The 25811-nt window shown below is 41.5% G+C and overlaps 1 protein-coding gene across 4 annotated transcripts in view; it reads left to right on the top strand.

Moving 5' to 3' along the window:
• atp2b3b (ATPase plasma membrane Ca2+ transporting 3b) overlaps positions 1 to 25811 on the top strand; it is a 184826-nt gene that overhangs the window by 11628 nt on the left and 147387 nt on the right. For all 4 annotated transcript variants that reach the window (XM_061903092.1, XM_061903089.1, XM_061903090.1 and 1 more), the window contains exon 2: positions 18653 to 19317. In XM_061903092.1, coding sequence (XP_061759076.1) covers positions 19080 to 19317 — 238 coding nt within the window. In that variant the 5' untranslated portion in view covers positions 18653 to 19079. The remainder of the gene's footprint in view (positions 1 to 18652; positions 19318 to 25811) is intronic.

Genomic DNA, 25811 nt, shown 5'->3' on the forward strand with positions numbered 1-25811 from the left:
TTTCCATATACAGTAATGCACTGTAAAAACAACTGTAGTTTTTACGGACAAAAAGAACTCGCAGCTTTGTCCGCGGAACTGTACCATTAAAAATGAGAGTAGTAGCGTTTTTAATTTACAGTGATACACTGTAAAAACAATTACTCCATTTTACTGTATAAAACTGGCAGGTGAGTCGCCAGAATATTACCGTAAAAATAACAGCAGTCATGTTTTTTTCCGTTTTCAGTATTACATTGTAAAAATGTATTTTTTTTTTTGTAAAAATATGGCAGCTCAGTCGCCATAATTTTACTGTAAAAATAACAGTCGAAAAATGTTTTACGTAAAAATAACAGTAGTAAGAATTTTAATGTAAAAATAACAGTATTGAGAATGTCACCGCAAAAATAAGAGTCGTACGTTTTTTTCAATTTACAGTAATTTGGTGTAAAACCATCATAGAATTTATGGTGGAAAAAAAAACCCATGGCAGCTAAGTCGCCGGAATTTTACTAATAATATTATATAATATTAACAGTGGTACAGTTTTTCCATTTACAATAATACACTGTAAAAACAAATGACTGTATATTTTTCAGTAGAAAACAGACAGCTCAGTCGCCAGAATTTAACAGTAAAAAAACAGTAGCAAAAATGTTACTGTAAATATAACAGTGGTATGATTTTTGTTTTAATTTACAGTAATTTGCTGTAAAAGCCACTGTAGATTTTATGGAAAAAAATAACAGAGATACAGTTTTTAAATTTACGGTAACTACTGTAAAAAAGACGGTAAACATTTTTTTTACTGTTAAAATAACAGTGGTCAGTATTTTTTTTTTTTACAGTTATACACTGTAAAAAAAAACGACTGAAGATTTTATGGTTAAAAAAAAAAGAACTTGCAGTCGTCTGATTTTTTACCTTAATTATTAACAAATTTACAGTCATTTGTTGTACAAGCCAGTGTAGATTTTATGTTTAAAAACATACTTGTAGCTCAGTCGACAGAATTTTGTTGGAAAAAAATAACAGCGGTACAGTTTTTTAATTTACAGTTTTTCAATTTACAGTAATCACTGTAAAAAAGACGGTACGCATTTTTTTTTTACTGTTAAGATAACAGTGGTGCAATTTTTTTTTAATTTACAGTAATACACTGTAAAAACAACGACTGAAGATTTTATGGTTAAAAAAAAAAGAACTTGCAGCTCAGTTGCCAGAATTTTTACCGTAAAGATAACACTAGTAAGAATTTTCAATTTAAAGTAATTTGCTGTAAAACCATCGTAGAGTGTATGGTAAAAAAAAACAAAAAAAAACATGACGGCTAATGTACGTTTGTAAGTCAACAGAATGTAACCATTCAATTAAAAATGAACTTGCAGCTAAATATGCAGATTTTAGTGGCAAAAAAGTAATATTGGTACAGTTTTTCAATTTAAAATAATACAGTGTAAAAACAACTTTAGCTTTTATGGTAAATAAAACTGCAGTAAAAATTATAGCGGTAGCATTTCTATATTTACAGTAATACACTGTAAAAACAACGACCGTAGATTTTTATGTACAAAACTGGCTTGTCAGTTACTGTAAAAATAAAAGTGGTATGAGTTTTTAATTTACAGCAGGGGTCACCAACCTTTTTGAAACCAAGAGCTACTTCTTGGGTACTGATTAATGCGAAGGGCTACCAGTTTGATACACACTTAAATAAATTGCCAGAAATAGCCAATTTGCTCAATTTACCTTTAAATCTATGTTATTATTATTAATTAATGATATTTATTTTTGTGGAAACACTGATCATTTAATGATTTCTCCCAATAAATATATATTTTTGATGACATGTTTTAAATAGGTTAAAATCCAATCTGCACTTTCATAGAATATATAACAAATTGGACCAAGCTATATTTCTAACAAAGACAAATCATTATTTCTTCTACATTTTCCAGAACAAAAATGTTAAAATAAATTCAAAAGACTTTGAAATAAGATTTAAATTTGATTTTACAGATTTTCTAGATTTGCCAGAATATTTTTTTTTTATTTTCATCATAATAAGTTTGAAGAAATATTTCACAAATATTCTTCGTTGAAAAAACAGAAGCTAAAATGAAGAATTAAATAAAAATGTATTAATTATTTTTTACAATAAAAAAATAATTTACTTGAACATTGATTTAAATTGTCTGGAAAGAAGAGGAAGGAATTCAAAAGATAAAAGGGTATATGTGTTTAAAAATCCTAAAATCCCTTTTAAGGTTGTATTTTTTCTCTAAAATTGAAAGTTATAAGAAGCAAAGTAAAAAAAAAAAAAATAATGAATTTATTTAAACAAGTGAAGATCAAGTCTTTAAAATATTGTATTGGATTTTCAAAATCTATTTAAGTTTTGTCTCTCTTAGAATTAAAAATGTCGAGCAAAGCGAGACCAACTTGCTAGTAAATAAATAAAATGTAAAAAATAGAGGCAGCTCACTGGTAAGTGCTGCTATTTGAGCTATTTTTAGAACAGGCCAGCGGGCTACTCATCTGGTACTTACGGGCTGCCTGGTGCCCGCGGGCACCGCGTTGGTGACCCCTAATTTACAGCATTAGGCTGTAAAAGCCACTGTAGATTTTATGGTTAAAAAAACCCCAAACTAAAATAGCAGCCAAATGACAACGGTTATAATCCGGAGAAAACGCTTGACTTTTCTGTAACAATCCATCCATCCATCCATCATCTTCCGCTCATCCGAGGTCGGGTCGCGGGGGCAACAGCCTAAGCAGGGAAACCCAGACTTCCCTCTCCCCAGCCACTTCGTCTAGCTCTTCCCGGGGGATCCCGAGGCGTTCCCAGGCCAGCCGGGAGACATAGTCTTCCCAACGTGTCCTGGGTCTTCCCCGTGGCCTCCAACCGGTTGGACGTGCCCTAAACACCTCCCTAGGGAGGCGTTCGGGTGGCATCCTGACCAGATCCCCGAACCACCTCATCTGGCTCCTCTCGATGTGAAGGAGCAGCGGCTTTACTTTGAGTTCCTCCCGGATGGCAGAGCTTCTCACCCTATCTCTAAGGGAGAGCCCCGCCACACGGCGGAGGAAACTCATTTCGGCCGCTTGTACCCGTGATCTTATCCTTTCGGTCATGACCCAAAGCTCATGACCATAGGTGAGGATGGGAACGTAGATCGACCGGTAAATTGAGAGCTTTGCCTTCCGGCTCAGCTCCTTCTTCACCACAACGGACCGGTACAACGTCCGCATTACTGAAGACGCCGCACCGATCCGCCTGTCGATCTCACGATCCACTCTTCCCTCACTCGTGAACAAGACTCCTAGGTACTTGAACTCCTCCACTTGGGGCAGGGTCTCCTCCCCAACCCGGAGATGGCACTCCACCCTTTTCCGGGCGAGAACCATGGACTCGGACTTGGAGGTGCTGATTCTCATTCCGGTCGCTTCACACTCGGCTGCGAACCGATCCAGCGAGAGCTGAAGATCCCGGTCAGATGAAGCCATCAGGACCACATCATCTGCAAAAAGCAGAGACCTAATCCTGCGGTCACCAAACCGGAACCCCTCAACGCCTTGACTGCGCCTAGAAATTCTGTCCATAAAAGTTATGAACAGAATCGGTGACAAAGGACAGCCTTGGCGGAGTCCAACCCTCACTGGAAATGTGTTCGACTTACTGCCGGCAATGCGGACCAAGCTCTGGCACTGATCGTACAGGGAACGGACCGCCACAATAAGACAGTCCGATACCCCATACTCTCTGAGCACTCCCCACAGGACTTCCCGAGGGACACGGTCGAATGCCTTCTCCAAGTCCACAAAGCACATGTAGACTGGTTGGGCAAACTCCCATGCACCCTCAAGAACCCTGCCGAGAGTATAGAGCTGGTCCACAGTTCCACGACCAGGACGAAAACCACACTGTTCCTCCTGAATCCGAGGTTCGACTATCCGACGTAGCCTCCTCTCCAGTACACCTGAATAAACCTTACCGGGAAGGCTGAGGAGTGTGATCCCACGATAGTTGGAACACACCCTCCGGTCCCCCTTCTTAAAGAGAGGAACCACCACCCCGGTCTGCCAATCCAGAGGTACCGCCCCCGATGTCCACGCGATGCTGCAAAGTCTTGTCAACCAAGACAGCCCCACAGCATCCAGAGCCTTAAGGAACTCCGGGCGGATCTCGTCCACCCCTGGGGCCCTGCCACCGAGGAGCTTTTGAACTACCTCAGCGACCTCAGCCCCAGAAATAGGTGAGTCCACCACAGATTCCCCAGGCACTGCTTCCTCATAGGAAGACGTGTTGGTGGGATTGAGGAGGTCTTCGAAGTATTCCTTCCACCTATCCACAACATCCGCAGTCGAGGTCAGCAGAACACCATCCGCACCATACACGGTGTTGATAGTGCACTGTTTCCCCTTCCTGAGGCGGCGGACGGTGGTCCAGAATCGCTTCGAAGCCGTCCGGAAGTCGTTTTCCATGGCTTCCCCGAACTCTTCCCATGTCCGAGTTTTTGCCTCCGCGACCGCTGAAGCTGCACACCGCTTGGCCTGTCGGTACCTGTACACTGCCTCCGGAGTCCTATGTGCCAAAAGGACCCGATAGGACTCCTTCTTCAGCTTGACGGCATTCCTCACCGCTGGTGTCCACCAAGGGGGGGAAAGAGCCTGAGCTAGTGCGCGAAGTCGAGAAATTCCGGCTGGATATAGTCGGACTCACTTCGACGCACAGCAAGGGCTCTGGAACCACTTCTCTCGAGAGGGATTGGACCCTCTTCCACTCTGGCGTTGCCGGCAGTGAGAGGCGACGGGCTGGGGTGGCAATTCTTGTTTCCCCCCGGCTCAAAGCCTGTACGTTGGAGTTCAACCCGGTGGACGAAAGGGTAGCCTCCGTCCGCCTTCGGGTGGGGGGACGGGTCCTGACTGTTGTTTGTGCTTATGCACCAAACAGCAGTTCAGAGTACCCACCCTTTTTGGGAACGCTCGAGGGAGTACTGGAAAGTGCTCCCCCGGGTGATTCCCTTGTCCTACTGGGAGACTTCAACGCTCACGTTGGCAACGACAGTGAAACCTGGAGAGGCGTGATTGGGAAGAATGGCCGCCCGGATCTGAACCCGAGTGGTGTTTTGTTATTGGACTTTTGTGCTCGTCACGGATTGTCCATAACAAACACCATGTTCAAGCATAAGGGTGTCCATATGTGCACTTGGCACCAGGACAACCTAGGCCGCAGTTCCATGATCGACTTTGTAGTTGTGTCATCGGATTTGCGGCCTCATGTTATGGACACTCGGGTGAAGAGAGGGGCGGAGCTTTCTACCGATCACCACCTGGTGGTGAGTTGGCTGCGATGGTGGGGGAGGATGCCGGACAGACCTGGGAGGCCCAAACGCATTGTGAGGGTCTGCTGGGAACGTCTGGCAGAGTCTCCTGTCAGACAAAGTTTCAATTCCCACCTCCGGAAGAACTTTGAACATGTCACGAGGGAGGTGCTGGACATTGAGTCCGAGTGGACCATGTTCCGCACCTCTATTGTCGAGGCGGCAGATCGGAGCTGTGGCCGCAAGGTAGTTGGTGCCTGTCGGGGCGGCAATCCTTTTCTGTAACAAAATTATGAAAAATTGTTCAAATACTGTAATGCCACACACATGCAAAAACACAAAAATGCACAGCATTATAATGTCTAGATGAAAGATTTTTCAAATTGTATATTTACATTTACAGCATAATTTTACGGTTTGTGTTAAAGCATTTTGGCTAACAACATGTTGTCTTTTAGTGGCAAGTGGTTTTAGACACTACGGTTTTATGTGTATGTGCTTCATTGCAAATTGCATGGAAATAAACCATGCAAGTGTGCAGGAACTGCTTGCACGCAGCTATTCAACACATACTCAACATTTAAGGCTCATTTTTAAGAGCTCACTTGAAGGAGCATGTTGTGAGATGTCCAGTGAAAGGTTGTACAAATACTTTCAAGTTGAAATCCTCACATACCGCTCACATGTCTCGGAAACACTGATATTTTGCAGTTACTATATACAGTGGTTAGCGCTCGTGCCTCACAGTGAGGAGGTCCTGGGTTTGATTCCTGGGATAGGAGTCTTTCTCTGTGGAGTTTGCGTGTTCTCCTCAGGACTGCGTGCGTTCTCTCCGCGGGCTTACCCCACCTCCAAAAACATGGGCCTGGGGATAGGCTGATTGGCAACCCTAAAATTGGCCCCAAGTTGTTTTACGGTGACTTCTTGGCAACCCCAGCTGCCAGTATTGTATTGAAAATTCTATAGGGTTTTTGTAATCATGTTAACAATAGTATCATAGTAATTTATTGTAAGCCAACTAACTTTTTGACTTCAGGGCTTCATTGGGATATATATATATATATATATATATATATATATATATATATATATATATATATATATATACATATATACATATATATATGTGTATTAATATATTTATATAAGAAATACTTGAATTTCACCCCCCCCCCCCCCCTGCCCCCCAGGTGCTGCAAAGAGGAATGAGAGAAAGTGCCCAAAGATAGTTTGTATTTATATATATATATATATATATATATATATATATATATATATATATATATATATATATATATATATATATATATGTATGTATAAATATGTATATATATATATATATATATGTATGTATATGTATGTATATATATATGTATGTATATATATATATATATATGTATGTATATATATGTATGTATTTATGTATATATATTTATACATATATATATATATATATATATATATATATATATACACACACATATTAATATAATGGATTTATAATTAGTAATTAATACATTTAGATATTATGTGTATGTGAAAATTCGACTTCTACCTTGTTTACTTCTACGAAGACCTTCTTAAAGTTTTGTAATCAATCAGAAATATCAACCAGATAAAATGTGCCAAACATGGATAAGTGTGGAGAGAGTGTTTTGTATTTTTTCCCTCACGCATTGTAATGGATTTAAATGGGTGTAATTTTGAATTTTTTTTATGGTGCATCGACATTTTTCTTATAACATCCACAAAGTTCAGTGAACAGGTTGTGTTATGTGTGACCATGTGTGTTGACTTTTCGTGTTGGTTGCATTTTTTTTTTTTTGCACCATGACTAGGGAAGGTTGTTTGCATTGGGTCATATAAGTGAATGATGCGCACACTTACTTTCATCGAACAATTGAAGGTCATTGAGCTGAATTACTTCAACGTGATGGCGACGTAATGGCAGCACCAAATATGTCAGAATATCAAAGTACTCGGTGTTGGTAAAAATCTTTATTGAACTCATGCCGGCCAACAGTCATCAACTGTAAAATAAACAATTTCAACATCATCATACCGTAATGTCCTATACATAGTGACTGTATTGCTTTAAGGTAGATTGCTGGAAACCACAGCCGCCTGTATTTTACCGTAAATTGTGCGAAAACATTTTTTCGGACAGTGTGAGCTTCATAAAACGCGACAGGAGAGGCGGCTGCAAAGGAAGAGGAAATAAATGATCGGCAAGAGGAGGCGCATAGCAAGGATGCAAATGAGGGCATGAGTAAGCCTTATGGATTATTGATTATTGATGCGTGCGCAGGAGCTGCTACTGCAGGACAGGAAGAGCGCCGGTGACTCGAACTTGAAGGAATATCAGGAGAAGCAAGACAGAGGCAAAATTCATTATCAGCTTCCATTTTTCTCTCATGTTCCTCCTGATGTCAGATAGCCTCATCAGAATAGTGTGTGTGAGTGTATGTGTGTGTGCATGTGTGTGTGCGTGTGATGCTGCACTCCCGGCCTCCGCACTAATTGCTCATGTAGGACGAAGCGGCTCTCAGGATAGTGGAAGCGACGCAGAACGCTGTTGATTTATGCGAATGAAATCCTCTCCAGAGACGCTTTGAAACACGAACATGAGTTCCGCAGTCAGGAAAAGAAAGATGCAGCGTGGGTTCAGCGAGAGTGGCTCGCGTCAGCACGCCGCACTCTTTGCGAGACTTCAGAAGCGGACGCCGCCGACGTAGCGTACAGATACGCTTCTGGCTCTTCAATCAGCTCAACAGACTCAATAACTGCATTGTGACGTTTTGGTGGATTTACTGAGGAATTGGTGAAACTGAAACAATACAAAAAGAATGCCCTTGTAAGTTAATAATACGGACAGTCGTAAACGTGTTTGCATATTAGCTAATTCTAACGACGCCAGTTGTTTACATTACGATAGCACGAACAAAAATGCATGAAATCACTCCTGCAGACATCACACACGGGACGGTTTATTAAGTAAGAATTGTTTTAGTCGTATAGTAAAACGTACAAACGTTGCTTGGAATTAAGAATGACCAATCCATATGAGTAGAAACGCTACAGACGGCTAGCACAGTGGTTCTCAACCTTTTTTCAGTGATGTACCCCCTGTGAACATTTTTTTAATTCAAGTACCCCCTAATCAGAGCAAAGCATTTTTGGTTGAAAAAAAGAGATATAAAAGTAAAATACAGCTTTATGTCATCAGTTTCTGATTTATTAAATTGTATAATAGTGCAAAAATATTGCTCATTTGTAGTGGTCTTTTTTCAACTATTTGGAAAAAAAGATATAAACATGACTAAAAACTTGTTGAAAAATAAACAAGTGATTCAATTATAAATACAAATTTCCACACATAGAAGTAATCATCAACTTAGAGTGCCCTCTTTGGGGATTGTAATAGAGATCCATCTGGATTCATGAACTTAATTCTAATCATTTCTTCACCAAAAAAAAGAAATCTTTAACGTCAATATTTATGGAACATGTCCACAAAAAAATCTAGCTGTCAACACTGAATATTGCAGTTGTATTTTTTTTTCACAGTTTATCAACTTACATTCATATTTTGTTGAAGTATTATTCAATAAATATATTGATAAAGGATTTTTGAATTGTTGCTATTTTTAGAATATTTAAAAAAAATCTCACGTACCCCTTGGCATACACGTACCCCCATTTGAGAACCACTGGGCTAGCAGACTGAATGACACTGCACTTTCGCTCCGAAGCCCGATTGGTGAATGGAAGGAGTGAACTTGTCCAAAAGATGGCGCCATAGCACAAACAATAACACTAAGGATGTCCGACAATATCGGACTGTCTATATTATCGGCAGGTAAATGCTTTATAATCTAATATCGGAAATTGTCGGTATCGGTTTCAAAAAGTGAAATTTATGCCTTTGTATACGGACGTAGGAAGAGGTTACACCTCTTAGAGGTCCTTCTCTGACGCGCCGGCCCAGTCACATATTACCTACGACTTTTTACATTCACAAGTAAATGCAAGGCATACTTGTTCAACAGCCATAGAGGTCACACTGAGGGTGGCCGTATAAAGAACTTTAACACTGTTACAAATATGCGCCACACTGTGAACCCACACAAAGCAAGAATGACAAACACATTCCGGGACAACAGCCGCACCGTAACACAACATAAACACAACAGAACAAATACCCAGAAACCCTTGCAGCACTAACTCTTACCAGGCTACAATATACACCCCCCGCTACCCACTACCCCCCACCACCTCGACTTCCTCATAGTCTCTCTCAGGGAGAGCATGTCCCAAATTCCAAGCTGTTGTTTTGAGGCATGTTAAAAAAATTTAATGCACTTTGTCACTTCAATAATAAATTTAGCAGTGCCATGTTGGGATTTTTTCCATAACTTGAGTTGATTTATTTTGGAAAACCTTGTTACATTGTTTATGCATCCAGCGGGGCATCACAACAAAATTAGGCATAATAATGTGTTAATTCCACAACTGTATAGAATAGAATAGAATAAAATAGAATTAACTTTATTGTCATTATATTTGCATATAACGAGATTAAAGACTCCAACTTTAGGTGCGGTAGTGGGAACAAATATGGGGTGAAATAAATGACATAAGAGGTAAAAAGGAAAAACTAACAATTGAAATAAACAGACTACTATCCAATAAAAATAATAAGCAATCCTGTACAATATACAAAACACTATGGAAGTACAAAATACAAAATACTGTACAATATACAGAGCAAGATAAGAGTACCGAAGTAATAATTAACAATCAGTGTATCGGTTGATATCGGTATCGGTAATTAAGTGTTGGACAATATCGGTAAAAGAGCCATTATCGGACATCTCTAAATAACACACATTCTTAGTGTTTTAACTTTTTTTTGTTTCCTTTTTTTTTTTTAAATTATTGCCGCCACCGAAGAAAATTCCACAAATTAGCCGCTCCGTTTTATAAGCCGCAGGGTTTAAAGTGTAGGAAGAAAGTAGCGGAAGTCACGGTATTAAAAACATGAAACACGATCAAAAATATATTATCGACTAATGACAAAAAAAAAAGGAAGTAGATAATAAATATTTAATTTACTTGTTAAATAAAACATCTAATGATTTTAATTATAGTGGTGCTTTGAGAGCCAAGTGTTTTCCGAGGTGCTACTTGATGGAAAAAAGTTGCCAATCAGTGAGGAGACACAAAGGAAACTTAAAAGGGGATCTTCAAGCTTTCAATGTACTGTTGGCATCTGCGTGGTTGAACTTTCTGCGTTCAAAAAGAAAAACTTGTATGCGACTTGTACGGGACTCTTCGGGGCACATACCGCAGGTGTGAATGCTTGTCCTGGGACTAGACCAGGATGCACCTCGCCTCTGGCCCTAAGTCAGCAGATCATGTATTTGGATCATGTATTACGTGTACTGCACCTCAATACCTCTAATGCAATGGTGTCAAACTCAAATACAGAGTGGGCCAAAATTTAAAACTGAACAAAGCCGCGGGCCAAGGATTGAACAAATTAACCTTTTATTAGGGACCCAAACAAGTTTTGCATTGAATATTGAACAAGCAAAGGCTTATATAACTTTATAGTGACATGCAATATCGAGTTTCAAATAATAATAATAATAATTAAAAAATATCAATGGCATATCAAATCAAATTTAAATAAAAATGTAGTGCCTCTTTTCTATTTGCAGCCTTCTGAGGTAAATATCAAATTAAACTTTTTCCACAGGCTAATAATACATTTGAAAATAAAATAATAATGATTGAATCAAACATTCAAACCTTGAAGTAGCAAGAGAAAGTGAATTAATAAAACGTTCATTATTGCTCAGTTTGCTACACTGATTTGCTTAACCACTGACTATGGAACAAGCAATACTTATATAACTTAATAGTGCAAAAGCAACTTTCAAAAAACAAACAAAAAAACATCAATGGTAAAATAAATAAAATTTAAATAAAACATTTAATGCCTATTTTCTATTTGCAGCCTTCTGAGGTAAATATCAACATTACATTTTTCCACAGGCTAATAAATCTTAAAATAAAATAATAATGAGATGGGCGGGGTTTGGTGGTATATTGTAGCGTCCCGGAGGAGTTAGTGCTGCAAGGGGTTCTGGGTATTTGTTCTGTTGTGTTTATGTTGTGTTTATGTTGTGTTACTGTGCGGATGTTCTCCCGAAATGTGTTTGTCATTCTTGTTTGGTGTGGGTTGACAGTGTGGCGCATATTTGTAACAGTGTTAAAGTTGTTTATACGGCCACCTTCAGTCTGACCTGTATGGTTGTTGAGCAAGTATGCTTGGCATTCACTGAAGTGTGTGTATAAGTCGCATATATTATGTGACTAGGCCGGCACGCTGTTTGTATGGCGGAAAAGTGGAGATGACAACATATTGTAGACAATGCTAAAGGCAGTGCCTATTAGGCACCCCTCCAATATTGTTGTCCGGGTGGAAATCGGGAGGGTTGGCAAGTATGAGTATTAGCGGCGAATGCCACTGTATAGTACCGGCGGGCCAGTTCTAATGTTAATTTGATATTGCCTCAAGGGCCATATTAAATTTCACGGCGGGCCAAATTTGGCCCGCGGGCGAGAGTTTGACACCCATGCTCTAATGGCTTGTGCAGTACTTCCTGTATGCAGAGTATGCAGCTATACTTTTATGCTGCACTTTTTAGATGTCGCCAGGTGCAGAGGTGAGCTCTAAAACCACAAGCATGCGAGCACGGCCCGATAGCGAGAGCCAGCGGACAATATGCGCGATGGACTGTGATTACAGCGACGCGTGGTGCTGTTGCATAAATGTACCAGACTTTGTTGAGGCACCCACGGGAATAATACAGGTCCAAGTGGATGCTAAAGTTGATCTGTTTATCTGATCCGTGGCTGCATCTATGACATACCAAGTCATCTTCTGGTAGACTTTTGTGTGCACATGTTGGATATACCAGAGGAATAAGTACCTTTTACGTGGTCACTGGATTCGGTGGTCAACATTATGGATTATCGAATATTGTTCCACTATCAGCAAAAAAGAAAAAGGAAAACAAGCATCAAACGACACCGGTTTGATATCGGTTTGTGCAAAGCTGGTGTCAGAGTTAGTTTGTGACGAACCCCAAGATGCAGAGATGGAGGCAGGCATTGGATAGGACAACATGATTTAATAAAGATACTAAAACAAGAAGAAACCAAAGGGGTACAACCAAAAGCGCGCACAAGTCGGATAACAAACTAAGAGAGCTAGCATGGGAGCTAAAAAACAAAAGGAACTTAGCATGGAAGCTAGCAAAAACAAAAAGGGCCTAGCGTGGAAGCTAGCGGGTAGCGAGCAGGAAAACAGAAGTTGTACTTGTAATATGAAAACAAACTGGAAGCAGGGAACAAAGAACAGTAATCTACAAATATCTAACAAATATAGCTTACCGCTACGCTGCAAAGACACGATACGGCACGACAGGACAGGAGCGACAATACAATACAAAAGTGACATCGACATGACAATAATCCAGCCCTCGACTGGAGGACAAAACAGGTCCAAATAGGAGCGGGCTGATTGACACCAGGTGTGACCAGGTGCCAATCAGCCGCAGCTGAGGGGAAACAGCGCTCAGGGAGAAAGACAGGAAATGATCAAAATAAAAACGCTGACAGGAAACAAAGACTAAAACAAAACCAAACTGTCAGGGGTGAACCTGACAGCTGGACAGCAAGTTGACATCTAAATGTCCTCCAATAAGCACACAATTTATCATATTACATTATTACAAAATGTAAACATGCTAGGTTATATAGGCCGCTAGTAGCTAGCAGCTACACAGCAGCTAAGCACACAGTAGCACACAAGCTAGACTAAGGAAGTCCAAATGTTTTGAGTGTGCATATATGTGTGTATATATTATATATATACAGTATACATAAATGTGTGTCCGTGTGTGTGCATATTGTATTTATCTGACGGATATATATATATTATTTTTAATAATTTAATAATTAATAATATCCATCATGCATTTGATCATTAATATATTAATTAATAATATATTACAATATTTTAATAATTAATAACATATTAATTAATAACATATTAATGGTATTGATATTAGGGACGGCGTGGCGCAGTGGGAGAGTGGCCGTGCGCAACCCGAGGGTCACTGGTTCAAATCCCACCTAGTACCAACCTTGTCACGTCCGTTGTGTCCTGAGCAAGACACTTCACCCTTGTTCCTGATGGGTGCTGGTTGGCGCCTTGCATGGCAGCTCCCTCCATCAGTGTGTGAATGTGTGTGTGAATGGGTGAATGTGGAAGTAGTGTCAAAGCGCTTTGAGTACCTTGAAGGTAGAAAAGCGCTATACAAGTACAACCCATTTATCATTTATTACTTAATATCAATATTATGCATTTATATCAAATATAATAATTAATACATCATTAATATCATTAATAATTAATACGACTGGATTTTAAGGGCATGTGAAAGTTCAACTCCTACCTCGTTTACTTCTGTGACGACCTTCTTAAATGTTTTGTAATCAATCAGGAATTTCAAGCAACTAAAATGCGCCAAACATGGATGAGTGGAGAGAGAGTGTTTTACATGTTTCCCATCATGTACTCCTTTGGATGTAAATTGTTGTAATTTTGAGTTTGTTTTATGCTGTTTGGACAAATTATTAAAATGACATTTTCATAACATCCACAAAGTTCAGTGAGCAGGTTTTGTAATGTGAGACTATTTGTGTTGACCTTTAAAGTTAAAGTTAAAGTACCAATGATTGTCACACACACACTAGGTGTGGTGAAATTTGTCCCTAGCATTTGACCCATCCCCTTGATCACCCCCTGGGAGGTGAGGGGAGCAGTGGTCAGCAGCGGTGCCGCGTCTGGGAATCATTTTTGGCGATTTAACCCCCAATTCCAACCCTTGATGCTCTATGTTAGCTGCATTTTTTTTGGACCATGACTGGGGAAGGTTGTTTGGATTGTGTCATATAGGTCAATGCTGTGCTATTGCTCCAAGGTACTTTCAAAGGTCATTGATCTGATTTACTCACATTGTCTGCAAGATGGCAGCAAATACTGTATGCAACATCCAAGTACTGCCTGGTATCTAAGATTAATTTGGATGCACGGTGACACGATTGAACCACAGACCGTAATTTGGACACCCCTGAGATAGACATACGTAAAAATCATTGAACAATTTTGCTGTGTAAATGTGTTGGGGTGGTGTGATTCAGAATGGTGGGTGGCCGTCCAGCGACTTGAGCGTTCCCGGTTCGAATCGAGCCTCCGCTGTTCTAGTCATGGCCATTAAATCCTGGGGCGAGAAACTCCACGGACACACTAGTGTAGCAATTGGAATTAGTGTTTGGAGGTGGTCGGAGAGGCCCTCGGCACAAATTGGCAGCTACATTTCAGTCAATCTAACCCAGGGAAGTTATGGCTACAAACCACCATGATGAGTGAATGTTTTCAGTTCTCACTTAAAGCCTTTGAGTGTCTATAAAAAGTGCTACATACAGTACATTCCGAAAGTGTCCACAGTGCTTCACTTTTTCCACATTTTGTTATCTTACAGCAGGGGTGTCAAACTCATTTTAGATGGGGGGGCCACATGGAGAAAAATCTACTCCCAAGTGGACCGGACTGGTTAAATCACGGCACGATAACTTAACAATAAAGACAACTTCAGATTGTTTGCTTTGTTTAAAAATAGAACCCCCTGAGCCACATCAGAGTGATCGAAGAGCCGCAGGCGGCTCTAGAGCCGCGGGTTGCCGGCCCCTGATCTACAAAGATACACAGAATTGCTATTGTGACATCTAGTGGACACATTTAGAACAGCCGTTTCTTTCATTCAAAACATTTTTTTTAATTTAGCAAATTTATAAATAAAAAAACCCCATGTCTCACCTGTACAAATCACATATACATAAGTATTCACAGCCTTTGCTCAATTCGTCGTTGACGCACCTTTGGCAGAAATTACAGCCTCAAGTATTTTTGAATACGATTCCCCAAGCATGGCACACCTATCTTTGGGCACTTTCAACCATTCCTCTTTGCAGCACCTCATCCAGCTCCATCAGGTTGGATGGGAAGCGTTGGTTTTCATCCAGGATATCTCTTTAGAATCATCTTTACCTCTTTCCTGACTGCTCTCCCAGTTCCTGGTGCTGAAAACCATCCCCACAGCATGATGCTGCCACCACCATGCGTCACTGTAGGGATGGTATTGGCCTGGTGATGAGCGGTGCCTGGTTTCCTCCAAACATGATGGCTGGCATTCACGCCAAAGACATCAATCTTTGTCTCTTCAGACCAGATAATTTAGTTTCTCTACCATACAGACCTGATGGGTGGATTGTTTTTCTGGAAGGTTCTCCTCTTTCTACAGAGGAATGCAGTAGTTCTGACAGAGTGACCATCAGGTTTTTGGTCACCTCCCGGACTAGACTAAGGGGAATGCAGAAATGTAATGTTTTCATCCAACCTGATGGAGCTTGACAGGTGCTGCAAAGAGGAAATGAGAGAAAGTGCCCAAAGATAGGTGTGCCAAGCTTGTGGCATCAAAAAGATTTGAGTCTGTAATTGCATCAACAATGTACTGAGCAAAGGCCATAAATACTTATTTCCATGTGATTTTTTTTTTTTTTTGCTTTAATAAATTTGCAAAAATTTCACACAAAAATAAATACTTTTCCTTGTGGAGTATCATGTATAAACCCTGTTTCCATATGAGTTGGGAAATTGCGTTAGATGTAAATATAAACGGAATACAATGATTTGCAAATCCTATTCAACCCATATTCAATTGAATGCACTACAAAGACAAGATATTTGATGTTCGAACTCATAAACTTTATTTATTTTTTGCAAATGATAATTAACTTAGAATTTCATGGCTGCAACACGTGCCAAAGTAGTTGGGAAAGGGCATGTTCACCACTGTGTTACATCACCTTTTCTTTTAACAACACTCAATAAACGTTTGGGAACTGAGGAAACTAATTGTTGAAGCTTTGAAAGTGGAATTCTTTCCCATTCTTGTTTTATGTAGAGCTTCAGTCGTTCAACAGTCCGGGGTCTCCACTGTCGTATTTTACGCTTCATAACGCGCCACTTATTTTCGATGGGAGACAAGTCTGGACTGCAGACGGGCCAGGAAAGTACCCGCACTCTTTTTTTACGAAGCCCCGCTGTTGTAACACGTGCTGAATATGGCTTGGCATTGTCTTGCTGAAACAAGCAGGGGCGTCCATGAAAAGGAAGGCGCTTAGATGGCAGCATATGTTGTTCCAAAACCTGTATGTACCTTTCAGCATTATAGGTGCCTTCACAGATGTGTAAGTTACCCATGCCTTGGGCACTAATGCACCCCCATACCATCACAGCTGCTGGCTTTTCAACTTTGCGTCAATAACAGTCTGGGTGGTTCGCTTCCCCTTTGGTCCTGATGACACAATGTCGAATATTTCCAAAAACCATTTGAAAGTTGGACTCGTCAGACCACAGAACACTTTTCCACTTTGCATCAGTCCATCTTAGATGATCTCGGGCCCAGAGAAGTCGGTGGCGTTTCTGGATGTTGTTGATTAATGGCTTTTGCTTTGCATAGTAGAGCTTTAACTTGCACTTACAGATGTAGCGACGAACTGTATTTAGTGACAGTGGTGTTCCTGAGCCCATGTGGTGATATCCTTAAGAGATTGATGTCGGTTTTTGATACAGTGCCTTCTGAGGGATCGAAGGTCACATTCATTCAATGTTGGTTTCCGGCCATGCCGCTTACGTGGAGTGATTTTTCCAGATTCTCTGTACCTTTTGATGATATTATGGACCGTAGATGTTGAAATCCCTAAATTTCTTACAATTTCACTTTGAGAAACGTTGTTCTTAAACTGTTTGACTATTTGCTCACGCAGTTGTGGACAAAGGGGTGTACCTCGACCCATCCTTTCTTGTGAAAGACCGAGCATTTTTTGGGCAACTGTTTTTATACCCAATCATGGCACCCACCTGTTCCCAATTAGCCTATACACCTGTGGGATGTTCCAAATAAGTGTTTGATGAGCAGTATTTATTGCCACCTTTCCCAACTTTTTTGTCACGTGTTGCTGGCATCAAATTCTAAAGTTAATGATTATTTGCACAAAAAAAAAGTTTATCAGTTTGAACATCAAATATGTCATCTTTGTAGCATATTCAATTGAATATGGGTTAAAAATTATTTGCAAATCATTGTATTCTGTTTATATTTACATCTAACACAATTTCCCAAGTCATATGAAAACGGGGTTTGTATATAATTTCGAGAACAAAAATTAAATTGTAATAAGACTGTAACATAACAAAATGTGTAAAAATGGAAGCGCTGTGAATAAGTGAAGTGAAGTGAATTATATTTATATAGCGCTTTTCTCTAGTGACTCAAAGCGCTTTACATAGTGAAACCCAATATCTAAGTTACATTTAAACCAGTGAGGGTGGCACTGGGAGCAGGTCGATAAAGTGTCTTGCCCAAGGACACAAGGGCAGTGACTAGGATGGCAGAAGCGGGAATCGAACCTGCAACCCTCAAGTTACTGGCACAGCCACTCTACCAACCGAGCGTTCCAGATGCATTGTAAATGTAATCCATTATTATTATTATTATTATAAACAAGTATCAATTAATTATAGTTGCATGTTACTTACACTCTATGGCAGAATAAAAGGGTATCAAGTAACAAACGTATCTAAATCACAAAACTCTATAAATGTTTGTGACCACCAGGTTTTGCCCGCACCCCCAAACAATTACCACTCCACTTTAACTTAAATACAGCAGACAGTTAAAATTAAATAATTTAACGTTTTCATACATACTCATTTCACTTGCCTTTTCTGACATTCCACACTACTGAATAATACAAGTATGTACGACTTCATATAGGAAGTGAAACTGGACAAGACGCCCTCGACATATTGCACCCACACATTATTATATGAAATAAAACAATTCTTCAATATGTCTCCTAGCTGTTTCTTTATCATAAAGTCAATTTTATAATAAACACTATAGCATTGTGATTTGAATCTGTTCCCATAAATTCATTATAATGCATTCAGTGTGTATGTAAATAATATCTGAAAACAGTAAGTCTTGATTTGAAATAGTTTGCACTGCCCCCAAGTGGTCAAAAGTAATAATACTAATGTTATTACGCGTTCATATTTTTCTGCAGCATTTGAACACACCTGGGCTATAATTAGATATTTTGTGAGTTTCTCCTGTAATGTCCGGTCCCTTTTTCTCTCCCAGGTCCCTGAGGAGCAGCGCTAGCCCCCTTGGATCCACGTCCTGTCTGAAGAATCGGCAAACTTTTGGCCCCTCTCTCCATCCGCCGATCTCCACTTGACCCCACGCCCGCGTCCATGGACTTGCTGTGAACCTGGAGGGAGGGGCGACAGGCGAGACCACGGTGAAGAAAGCTGTGATCCAGGTGCTCCTGAAGTGCTCCTGCTCGCTGTTCTTCATCCGCCCTCCTCCGCTTCCTCCTCCTCCAGTCATGGAGAAGTGAAGGAGCAGCAGACGGCAAGACCGAGGAGAAGTTCAAGCAATAAGGAGTCAAGGAAGGGGTGAGGCGGGCTGTGGAGCCCATGAACAAGCTGTCAGCAGACACACCAGCGGGTCACTGAGCTGAGGACGGACAAGGAGGGAGGAACACAACACGGATCCGCCTCGGGTCATGTCAACAACGGCAACCATGGGCGACATGGCCAACAGCACCGTGGAGTTTTACCCCAAAGGGGCTCGCGGGGGAGGGAGGGAGGAGGGCAGCCACAGCGCGGGAGACTTTGGGGTCACGTTGACGGAACTGAGGGAGCTGATGGAGCTCAGGGGGAACGACGCCCTGCAGAAAATCCAGGAAAGCTTCGGAGACACAGAGGGCCTCTGCCAGAGACTACTGTCCAGCACGTCTGACGGTGAGTCTGCTCTGAGGGCTGGAGGTAAAGCCAGACACTGGCTGGTCTCTCGTCCACTCACCCCACTAAATCTCACTCTCATCCGGGTCATGGCACCACTGTGACCCGCCTGGTTCGGTCCCTGCCTTTTCTGCATGAAAGGTGAGCGTGCTGACTACTTAGCTAAAAGCACGGGCAATCAACCCGGTAGCGATCACTGCTGCTCTTGAGGTTGTCAAGGAGCCGGAGAGTGGCCCAGACACTGGCTGGCCTCCATTACACTTACGCATTAACACTCACTCTCAGCCTGGTCAAGGCACCACTGTGACCCGCATCAAAAGTGAGCGTGTTGACTACCAAGCTAAAAGTCCGGGCCATTAACCCGGTAGCCAGCACTGCTCTTGAGGTTGTGAGGGAGCGAGGGTTGGCTCAGACACTGGCTGGCCTCCATCCCGTTCACACCAATAAAACTCACTCTCATCCGGGTCACGGCACCACTGTGACCCGCCTAGTTCTGTCCCTGCCTTTACAGCATGAAAGGTGAGCATACTGACTACCGAACTAAAAGCCGAGACCATCAACCTGATAGCCAGTACTGTTCTTGAGGTTGTCAGGGAGCGAGGGAGTGGCCCAGACAATGGCTGGCCTCCATCCCGTTCACACCACTAAACCTCACTCTCATCCAGGTCACGGCACCACTGTGACCCGCCTGGTTCGGTCCCTGCCTTTTCCGCATCAAAAGTGAGCTTGTTAACTACCGAACTAAGAGTCCAGGCCATAACCCGGTAGCCAGCACTGCTCTTGAGGTTGTCAGGGAGCGAGGCAGTGGCTCAGACACTGGCTGGCCTTCGTTACGCTCACTACTCTAAACTTCACTCTTATCTGGGTCACAGCCCCACTGTGACCCGCCTAGTTCAGTCTCTGCCTTTTCAGCATGAAATGTGAGCGTGCTGACTATCGAACTAAAAGCCCAGACCATCAACCTGATAGCCAGTACTGTTCTTGAGGTTGTCAGGGAGCGAGGGAGTGGCCCAGACACTGGCTGGCCTCCGTCCCGTTCACACCACTAAAACTCACTCTCATCCGGGTCACGGCACCACTGTGACCCGCCTGGTTCGGTCCCTGCCTTTTCCGCATCAAAAGTGAGCTTGTTGACTACCGAGCTAAGAGTCCGGGCCATCAACCCGTTAGCCAGCACTTCTCTTGAGGTTGTCAGGGAGCGAGGGAGTGGCCCAGACACTGGCTGGCCTCCACCCCGTTCACACCACTAAACCTCACTCTCATCCGGGTCACGGCACCACTGTGACCCGCCTGGTTCGGTCCCTGCCTTTTCCGCATCAAAAGTGAGCTTGTTGACTACCGAGCTAAGAGTCCGGGCCATCAACCCGTTAGCCAGCCCTTCTCTTGAGGTTGTCAGGGAGCGAGGGAGTGGCTCAGACACTGGCTGACCTCCGTTACGCTCACCACTCCAAACTTCACTCTCATCTGGGTCACAGCCCCACTGTGACCCGCCTAGTTCTGTCCCTGCCTTTTCAGCATGAAATGTGAGCGTGCTGACTACCGAACCAAAAGCCCAGAATATCAACCTGATAGCCAGTACTGTTCTTGAGGTTGTCAGGGAGCGAGGGAGTGGCCCGGACACTGGCTGGCCTCCGTCCCGTTCACACCACTAAACCTCACTCTCATCCGAGTCACGGCACCACTGTGACTCGCCTGGTTCGGTCCCTGCTTTCTGTTCTGCCTAGGATCCGAACCTTGCTCGCCGGCATGAGAGACGAGCGTGCCTGCTAGGGAGCTATATGCCCGGGCCATCAACCCGGTAGCTGGCACTGCTCTTGAGATTGCCAGGGAGGTTTTACCCACAATTTCTTCATTTGGACTTTCTCTTCTCACTCCATGCAAAAAAATCTACCAAACGTGACACTGCATTGATACCGTTACCTGATTGGCTGTTAGTGTGTCACTCCCGCAGATAAGTGATCACTTCCTGCATTTCTAAGTTACCAGAGAGCGAGTGCTTTTGTCCATGCAACCAACCTTGCTTCCACAATTCAACTTTCTTCCCACTAAGAAATAAAAAAACCTTTTATCTATATCGTTTTATCTCCCAGTCCTACTTATAAGTCAAACGCCCTTGAAGTAGGACAGTTCGGAATTCAACCAGAGTGTGAAAATGTAAAATACTTTGGAGTTTGAACCGCCATTCACATAAATATGAATTGTTCAGACATCAGCATACTTGCCAACCCTCCAGAATTTTCCGAGAGACTCCCGAAATTCAGCGCCTTTCCTGAAAACCTCCCGGGACAAATTTTCTCCCGAAAATCTCCCGAAATTCAGGTCCAAGTGGACCTGAGTGACGTGTCGACAGTCTGTTTTCACGTCCGCTTTCCCATAGTATAAAGAGCGTGTCTGCCCAATGACGTTATAACTGTAGAATGATCGAGGGCGAGTTCTTGGTTTCTCACGTGGGTTTATTGTTAGGCAGTTTCATTAAAGTCCTCCCAGCCCGGTAATAACACACAACAACAGCAGTCACATTTTCGTCTACCGTAAAGCAGTTCGTCTGCCGTAAGCTCCAATGTTATAAACTTGTGACACTCTAAACAGGACAATACTGCCTTTTACTGTACATAGAATAGAATAGAATGTAGAATAGAATAGAATGTAGAATAGAATGAACTTTATTTAATTCAGCACCACAGTTCGCTCACAATAAACAATGATAATAATAAATAATATAATATATATAATATATTATATATATAATATATAATATATGAATAATATAAATATATTCTACATATATTTTACGTTTAAGTGCAGTTAACGAACATATGCATTATACAGTCTGATGGCTGTTAGTATGAAGGACCTCCTGTGTCGTTCCGTGTTATATTTTGGGAGTCTGAGCCTTCCACTGAACGTGCTCATTCTCTCCACAAGGTCCGAGTGTAGAGGGTGGGAGGTGTAGTCCATAATGGCTAGGAGTTTTGCTAGACTTCTTCTCTGCCAGAGAGTTTAGCTGTGGTTAGAAAAATAGTGACAGAGAATAGAACAAAGATGGACATTTCAAACCTTAACTCAACAATGAGTGTTATGTGTGTGTATATGTGTGAATAAATGAACACCGAAATTCAAGTATTTATTTTATTTATATATATGTATATACAAATGTGTATATATATATATATATATATATGTAATATATATATATATATATATATATATACATATATATATATATAAAATATTTTACTCTTAACCACGCCCCCAACCACACCCAGCGCTCCACCCCCGACCACACACACCCCCACCCCCACCCCCCACCTCCTGAAATCGGAGGGCTCAAGGTTGGCAAGTATGGATATCAGTGTACTTTGCAACACCTTGAAATCCTTTTATTATTAATTAATTATTATATAATATTAATTATTTCATTGTCCATTATTTCACAGGGAAAGAAAGAGTTACAAAATGTATACAACCTTCTACTTTTGGCCACATCTACAACAAACTAGCCTGCTAACAAGCTCTAAGTTAACACAAGCTAAAGTACGTTTAGCACATTTCCAGCTCAATGTGGTACAGTTTGTCAACATCGTGTGTAATTAGTTCAACAAAGAAGACACATGTGAGATTAATTCTCTACCTTTGCATTCTTTTTTCTGAGTATGTTGCTCTTTGCGGCATGACTTATGTTTTATGGCTGTTTTTGTGAGAAAATGGCGCCTTTTGCATTTCTCCTGTTTTACTGTAACAAATTGTTCTCTGTCAGCTTCTGTCTCTAGCAGCACCTGGTAATAGATACTAGTAGTGATGGGTAAATGACGCGAACATTTGCAAACAAATTTAGTCTTTTGAACGGCGAGCTGTTTGTTTTTCGAGCCTTTTTTAATGCACATGCAGCTACAGCGTCAGCAATTGCCCCCAATACCAGAACATGAGTCTTGCTTAAAGGAAACTTAGCAGCATTTGGATTTACTTTTTGTAATATAAAACAATACATACTTATATATATTTTTTAAATGTATTTATTTATTATGAAAACATATTTATAATGATGTTTTTGGGCTATTTCCATGCGACCAAAAGGAGCTTTTTCTAACCTGTAACCTGTTTGGAAAAAGTTTCATCATAATTAATGTACCAAATAATACATTTAGAGAATTGGTTTGAATCAAGACTCGATTCTGAATTGAACTGTCACCCCAGAAATCGGAATTGTACTTGAAATCTGTCACTTCTCCCCAAAAAATTAATTAATCAAAAATTCCACTTTTAAATATTTCTGGGGGAAATATTGCACATTTTTGTGTGTTTCACATATAAAAAACCCCAACATTTTTTGGGACGAAAAGGGGGTAACACAAAAACATAAAAAAAGAAAAACTTATAATTGACGGATAGATCTGAAGTTGAGTTGGAATTGAAGGAGAAAAAAAAACCTTTGACTTACTTTTTAACGCTTTTATGAGTGGATTACACACACACACACACACACACACACACACACACACACACACACACACACACACACATGGACATGCTTGCTAGAATACCCATATTGAGCTTACTAGCCCGGTTTGTAGCAGTGGAAGAGTGGCCGTGCGCAACCTGAGGCTCCTTGGTTCAATCCCCACCTAGTACCAACCTCGTCATGTCCGTTGTGTCCTGAGCAAGACACTTCACCCTTGCTCCTGATGGGTGCTGGTTAGCGCCTTGCATGGCAGCTCCCTCTATCAGTGTGTGAATGTGTGTGTGAATGGGTAAATGTGGAAGTAGTGTCAAAGCGATCTGAGTACCTTGTAGGTAGAAAAGCGCTATACAAGTACAACCCATTTATCATTTATTTATTTATTTAGTCTACCGGCCACCACACCGCCTTGTAAATGGCCAAAAATTTGTGGGTCTTTGGCACGATCACATTTTACAGAATATCGCGTTATATTGGGCAACGTTATATCAAACTTTGAGTGCACTTATTACACAGAGTTTGTTATCTTAGTTATAGTTTTCATTAACACATGAAGAGGTACTGAAATTTGATGTAAAATCGCTCATGCTAACCACTAGCAGGCAGGTGTGTGTGTGTGTGTGTGTGTGTGTAAAAATCATATACAATTTACTGCAGCATGTTTTTCAAGGTGGCAGAGGAGTTAGTGCTTCTGCCTCACTATACAAAGGTCCTGAGTATAGTCAGGGGTTCAATCCCGGGCTCGGGGTCTTTCTGTGTGGAGTTTGCATGTCTTCCCCATGAACGCGTGGGTTCCCTCCGGGTTCTCCGGCTTCCTCCCACTTCCAAAGACATGCACCTGGGGATAGATTGATTGGCAACACTAAATTGACCCTAGTGTGTGAATGTGAGTGTGAATGTTGTCTATCTATCTGTGTCGGCCCTGCGGTGAGGTGGCGACTTGTCCAGGGTGTACTCTGCCTTCCACCTGATTGTAGTTGAGATAGGCACCAGCGCCCCCCGCGACCCCAAAGGGAATAAGCGGTAGAAATGGATGGATGGGATGGATGTTTTTTCTAGTTGGACGTGGAATTATTTTACTAGTTTGAAAGTAATCATAAAATTATGTTTTTTCAGCGCTGTCTGATGTCATGTCACTTTTTACAGTCAGTATGTTTCTATGTACTCAATTAGTCTGATTCGTCTTTAAAAAAAAAAAATCCAGTTTCTTCTATTTTCACAGCTACATGTGAAGTTCCAGTTTCCATGCTCTTATCGCTAAAGGCCTACTGAAATGAGATTTTCTTATTGAAACGGGAATAGCAGGTCCATTCTATGTGTCATACTTGATCATTTCGCGATATTGCCATATTTTTGCTGAGAGGATTTAGTAGAGAACATCGACGATAAAGTTCGCAACTTTTGGTGCTGATAAAAAAGCCTTGCCTTTACCGGAAGTCGCAGACGATGACATCACCCATGTGGGGGCTCCTCACGTCCTCACATTGTTTATAATGGGAGCCTCCAACAAAAAGTGCTATTCGGACCGAGAAAACGACAATTTCCCCATTAATTTGAGCGTGGATGAATGATTTGTGGATGATGATATTGATAGTGAAGGATTAGAAAAAAATTAAAAAATAAAGTTAAAAAAAAAAGGCGATTGCATCGGGACAGATTCAGATGTTTTTGGACACATTTACTAGGATAATTCTGGGAAATCCCTTATCTTTCTATTGTGTTGCTAGTGTTTTAATGAGATTAAATAGTCAATCAATCAATCAATCAATCGATATTCATTTATATAGCCCTAAATCACTAGTGTCTCAAAGGGCTGCACAAACCACAACGACATCCTCGGTAGGCCCACATAAGGGCAAGGAAAACTCACACCCAGTGGCACGTCGGTGACAATGAGGACTATGAGAACCTTGGAGAGGACCACATATGTGGGCAACATAGTCGGAGGTGTGTGTCCACGGGTGTCATGAGGCCAGTGTCTGAGGGAAGTCACGGCAGATACAAGGACGGCGCAAACTCCACAGATCTCCGGTAAGAG

The sequence above is a fragment of the Nerophis ophidion genome, linkage group LG06, assembly GCF_033978795.1.
Source record: "Nerophis ophidion isolate RoL-2023_Sa linkage group LG06, RoL_Noph_v1.0, whole genome shotgun sequence".
Taxonomy (NCBI): Eukaryota; Metazoa; Chordata; class Actinopteri; order Syngnathiformes; family Syngnathidae; genus Nerophis; species Nerophis ophidion.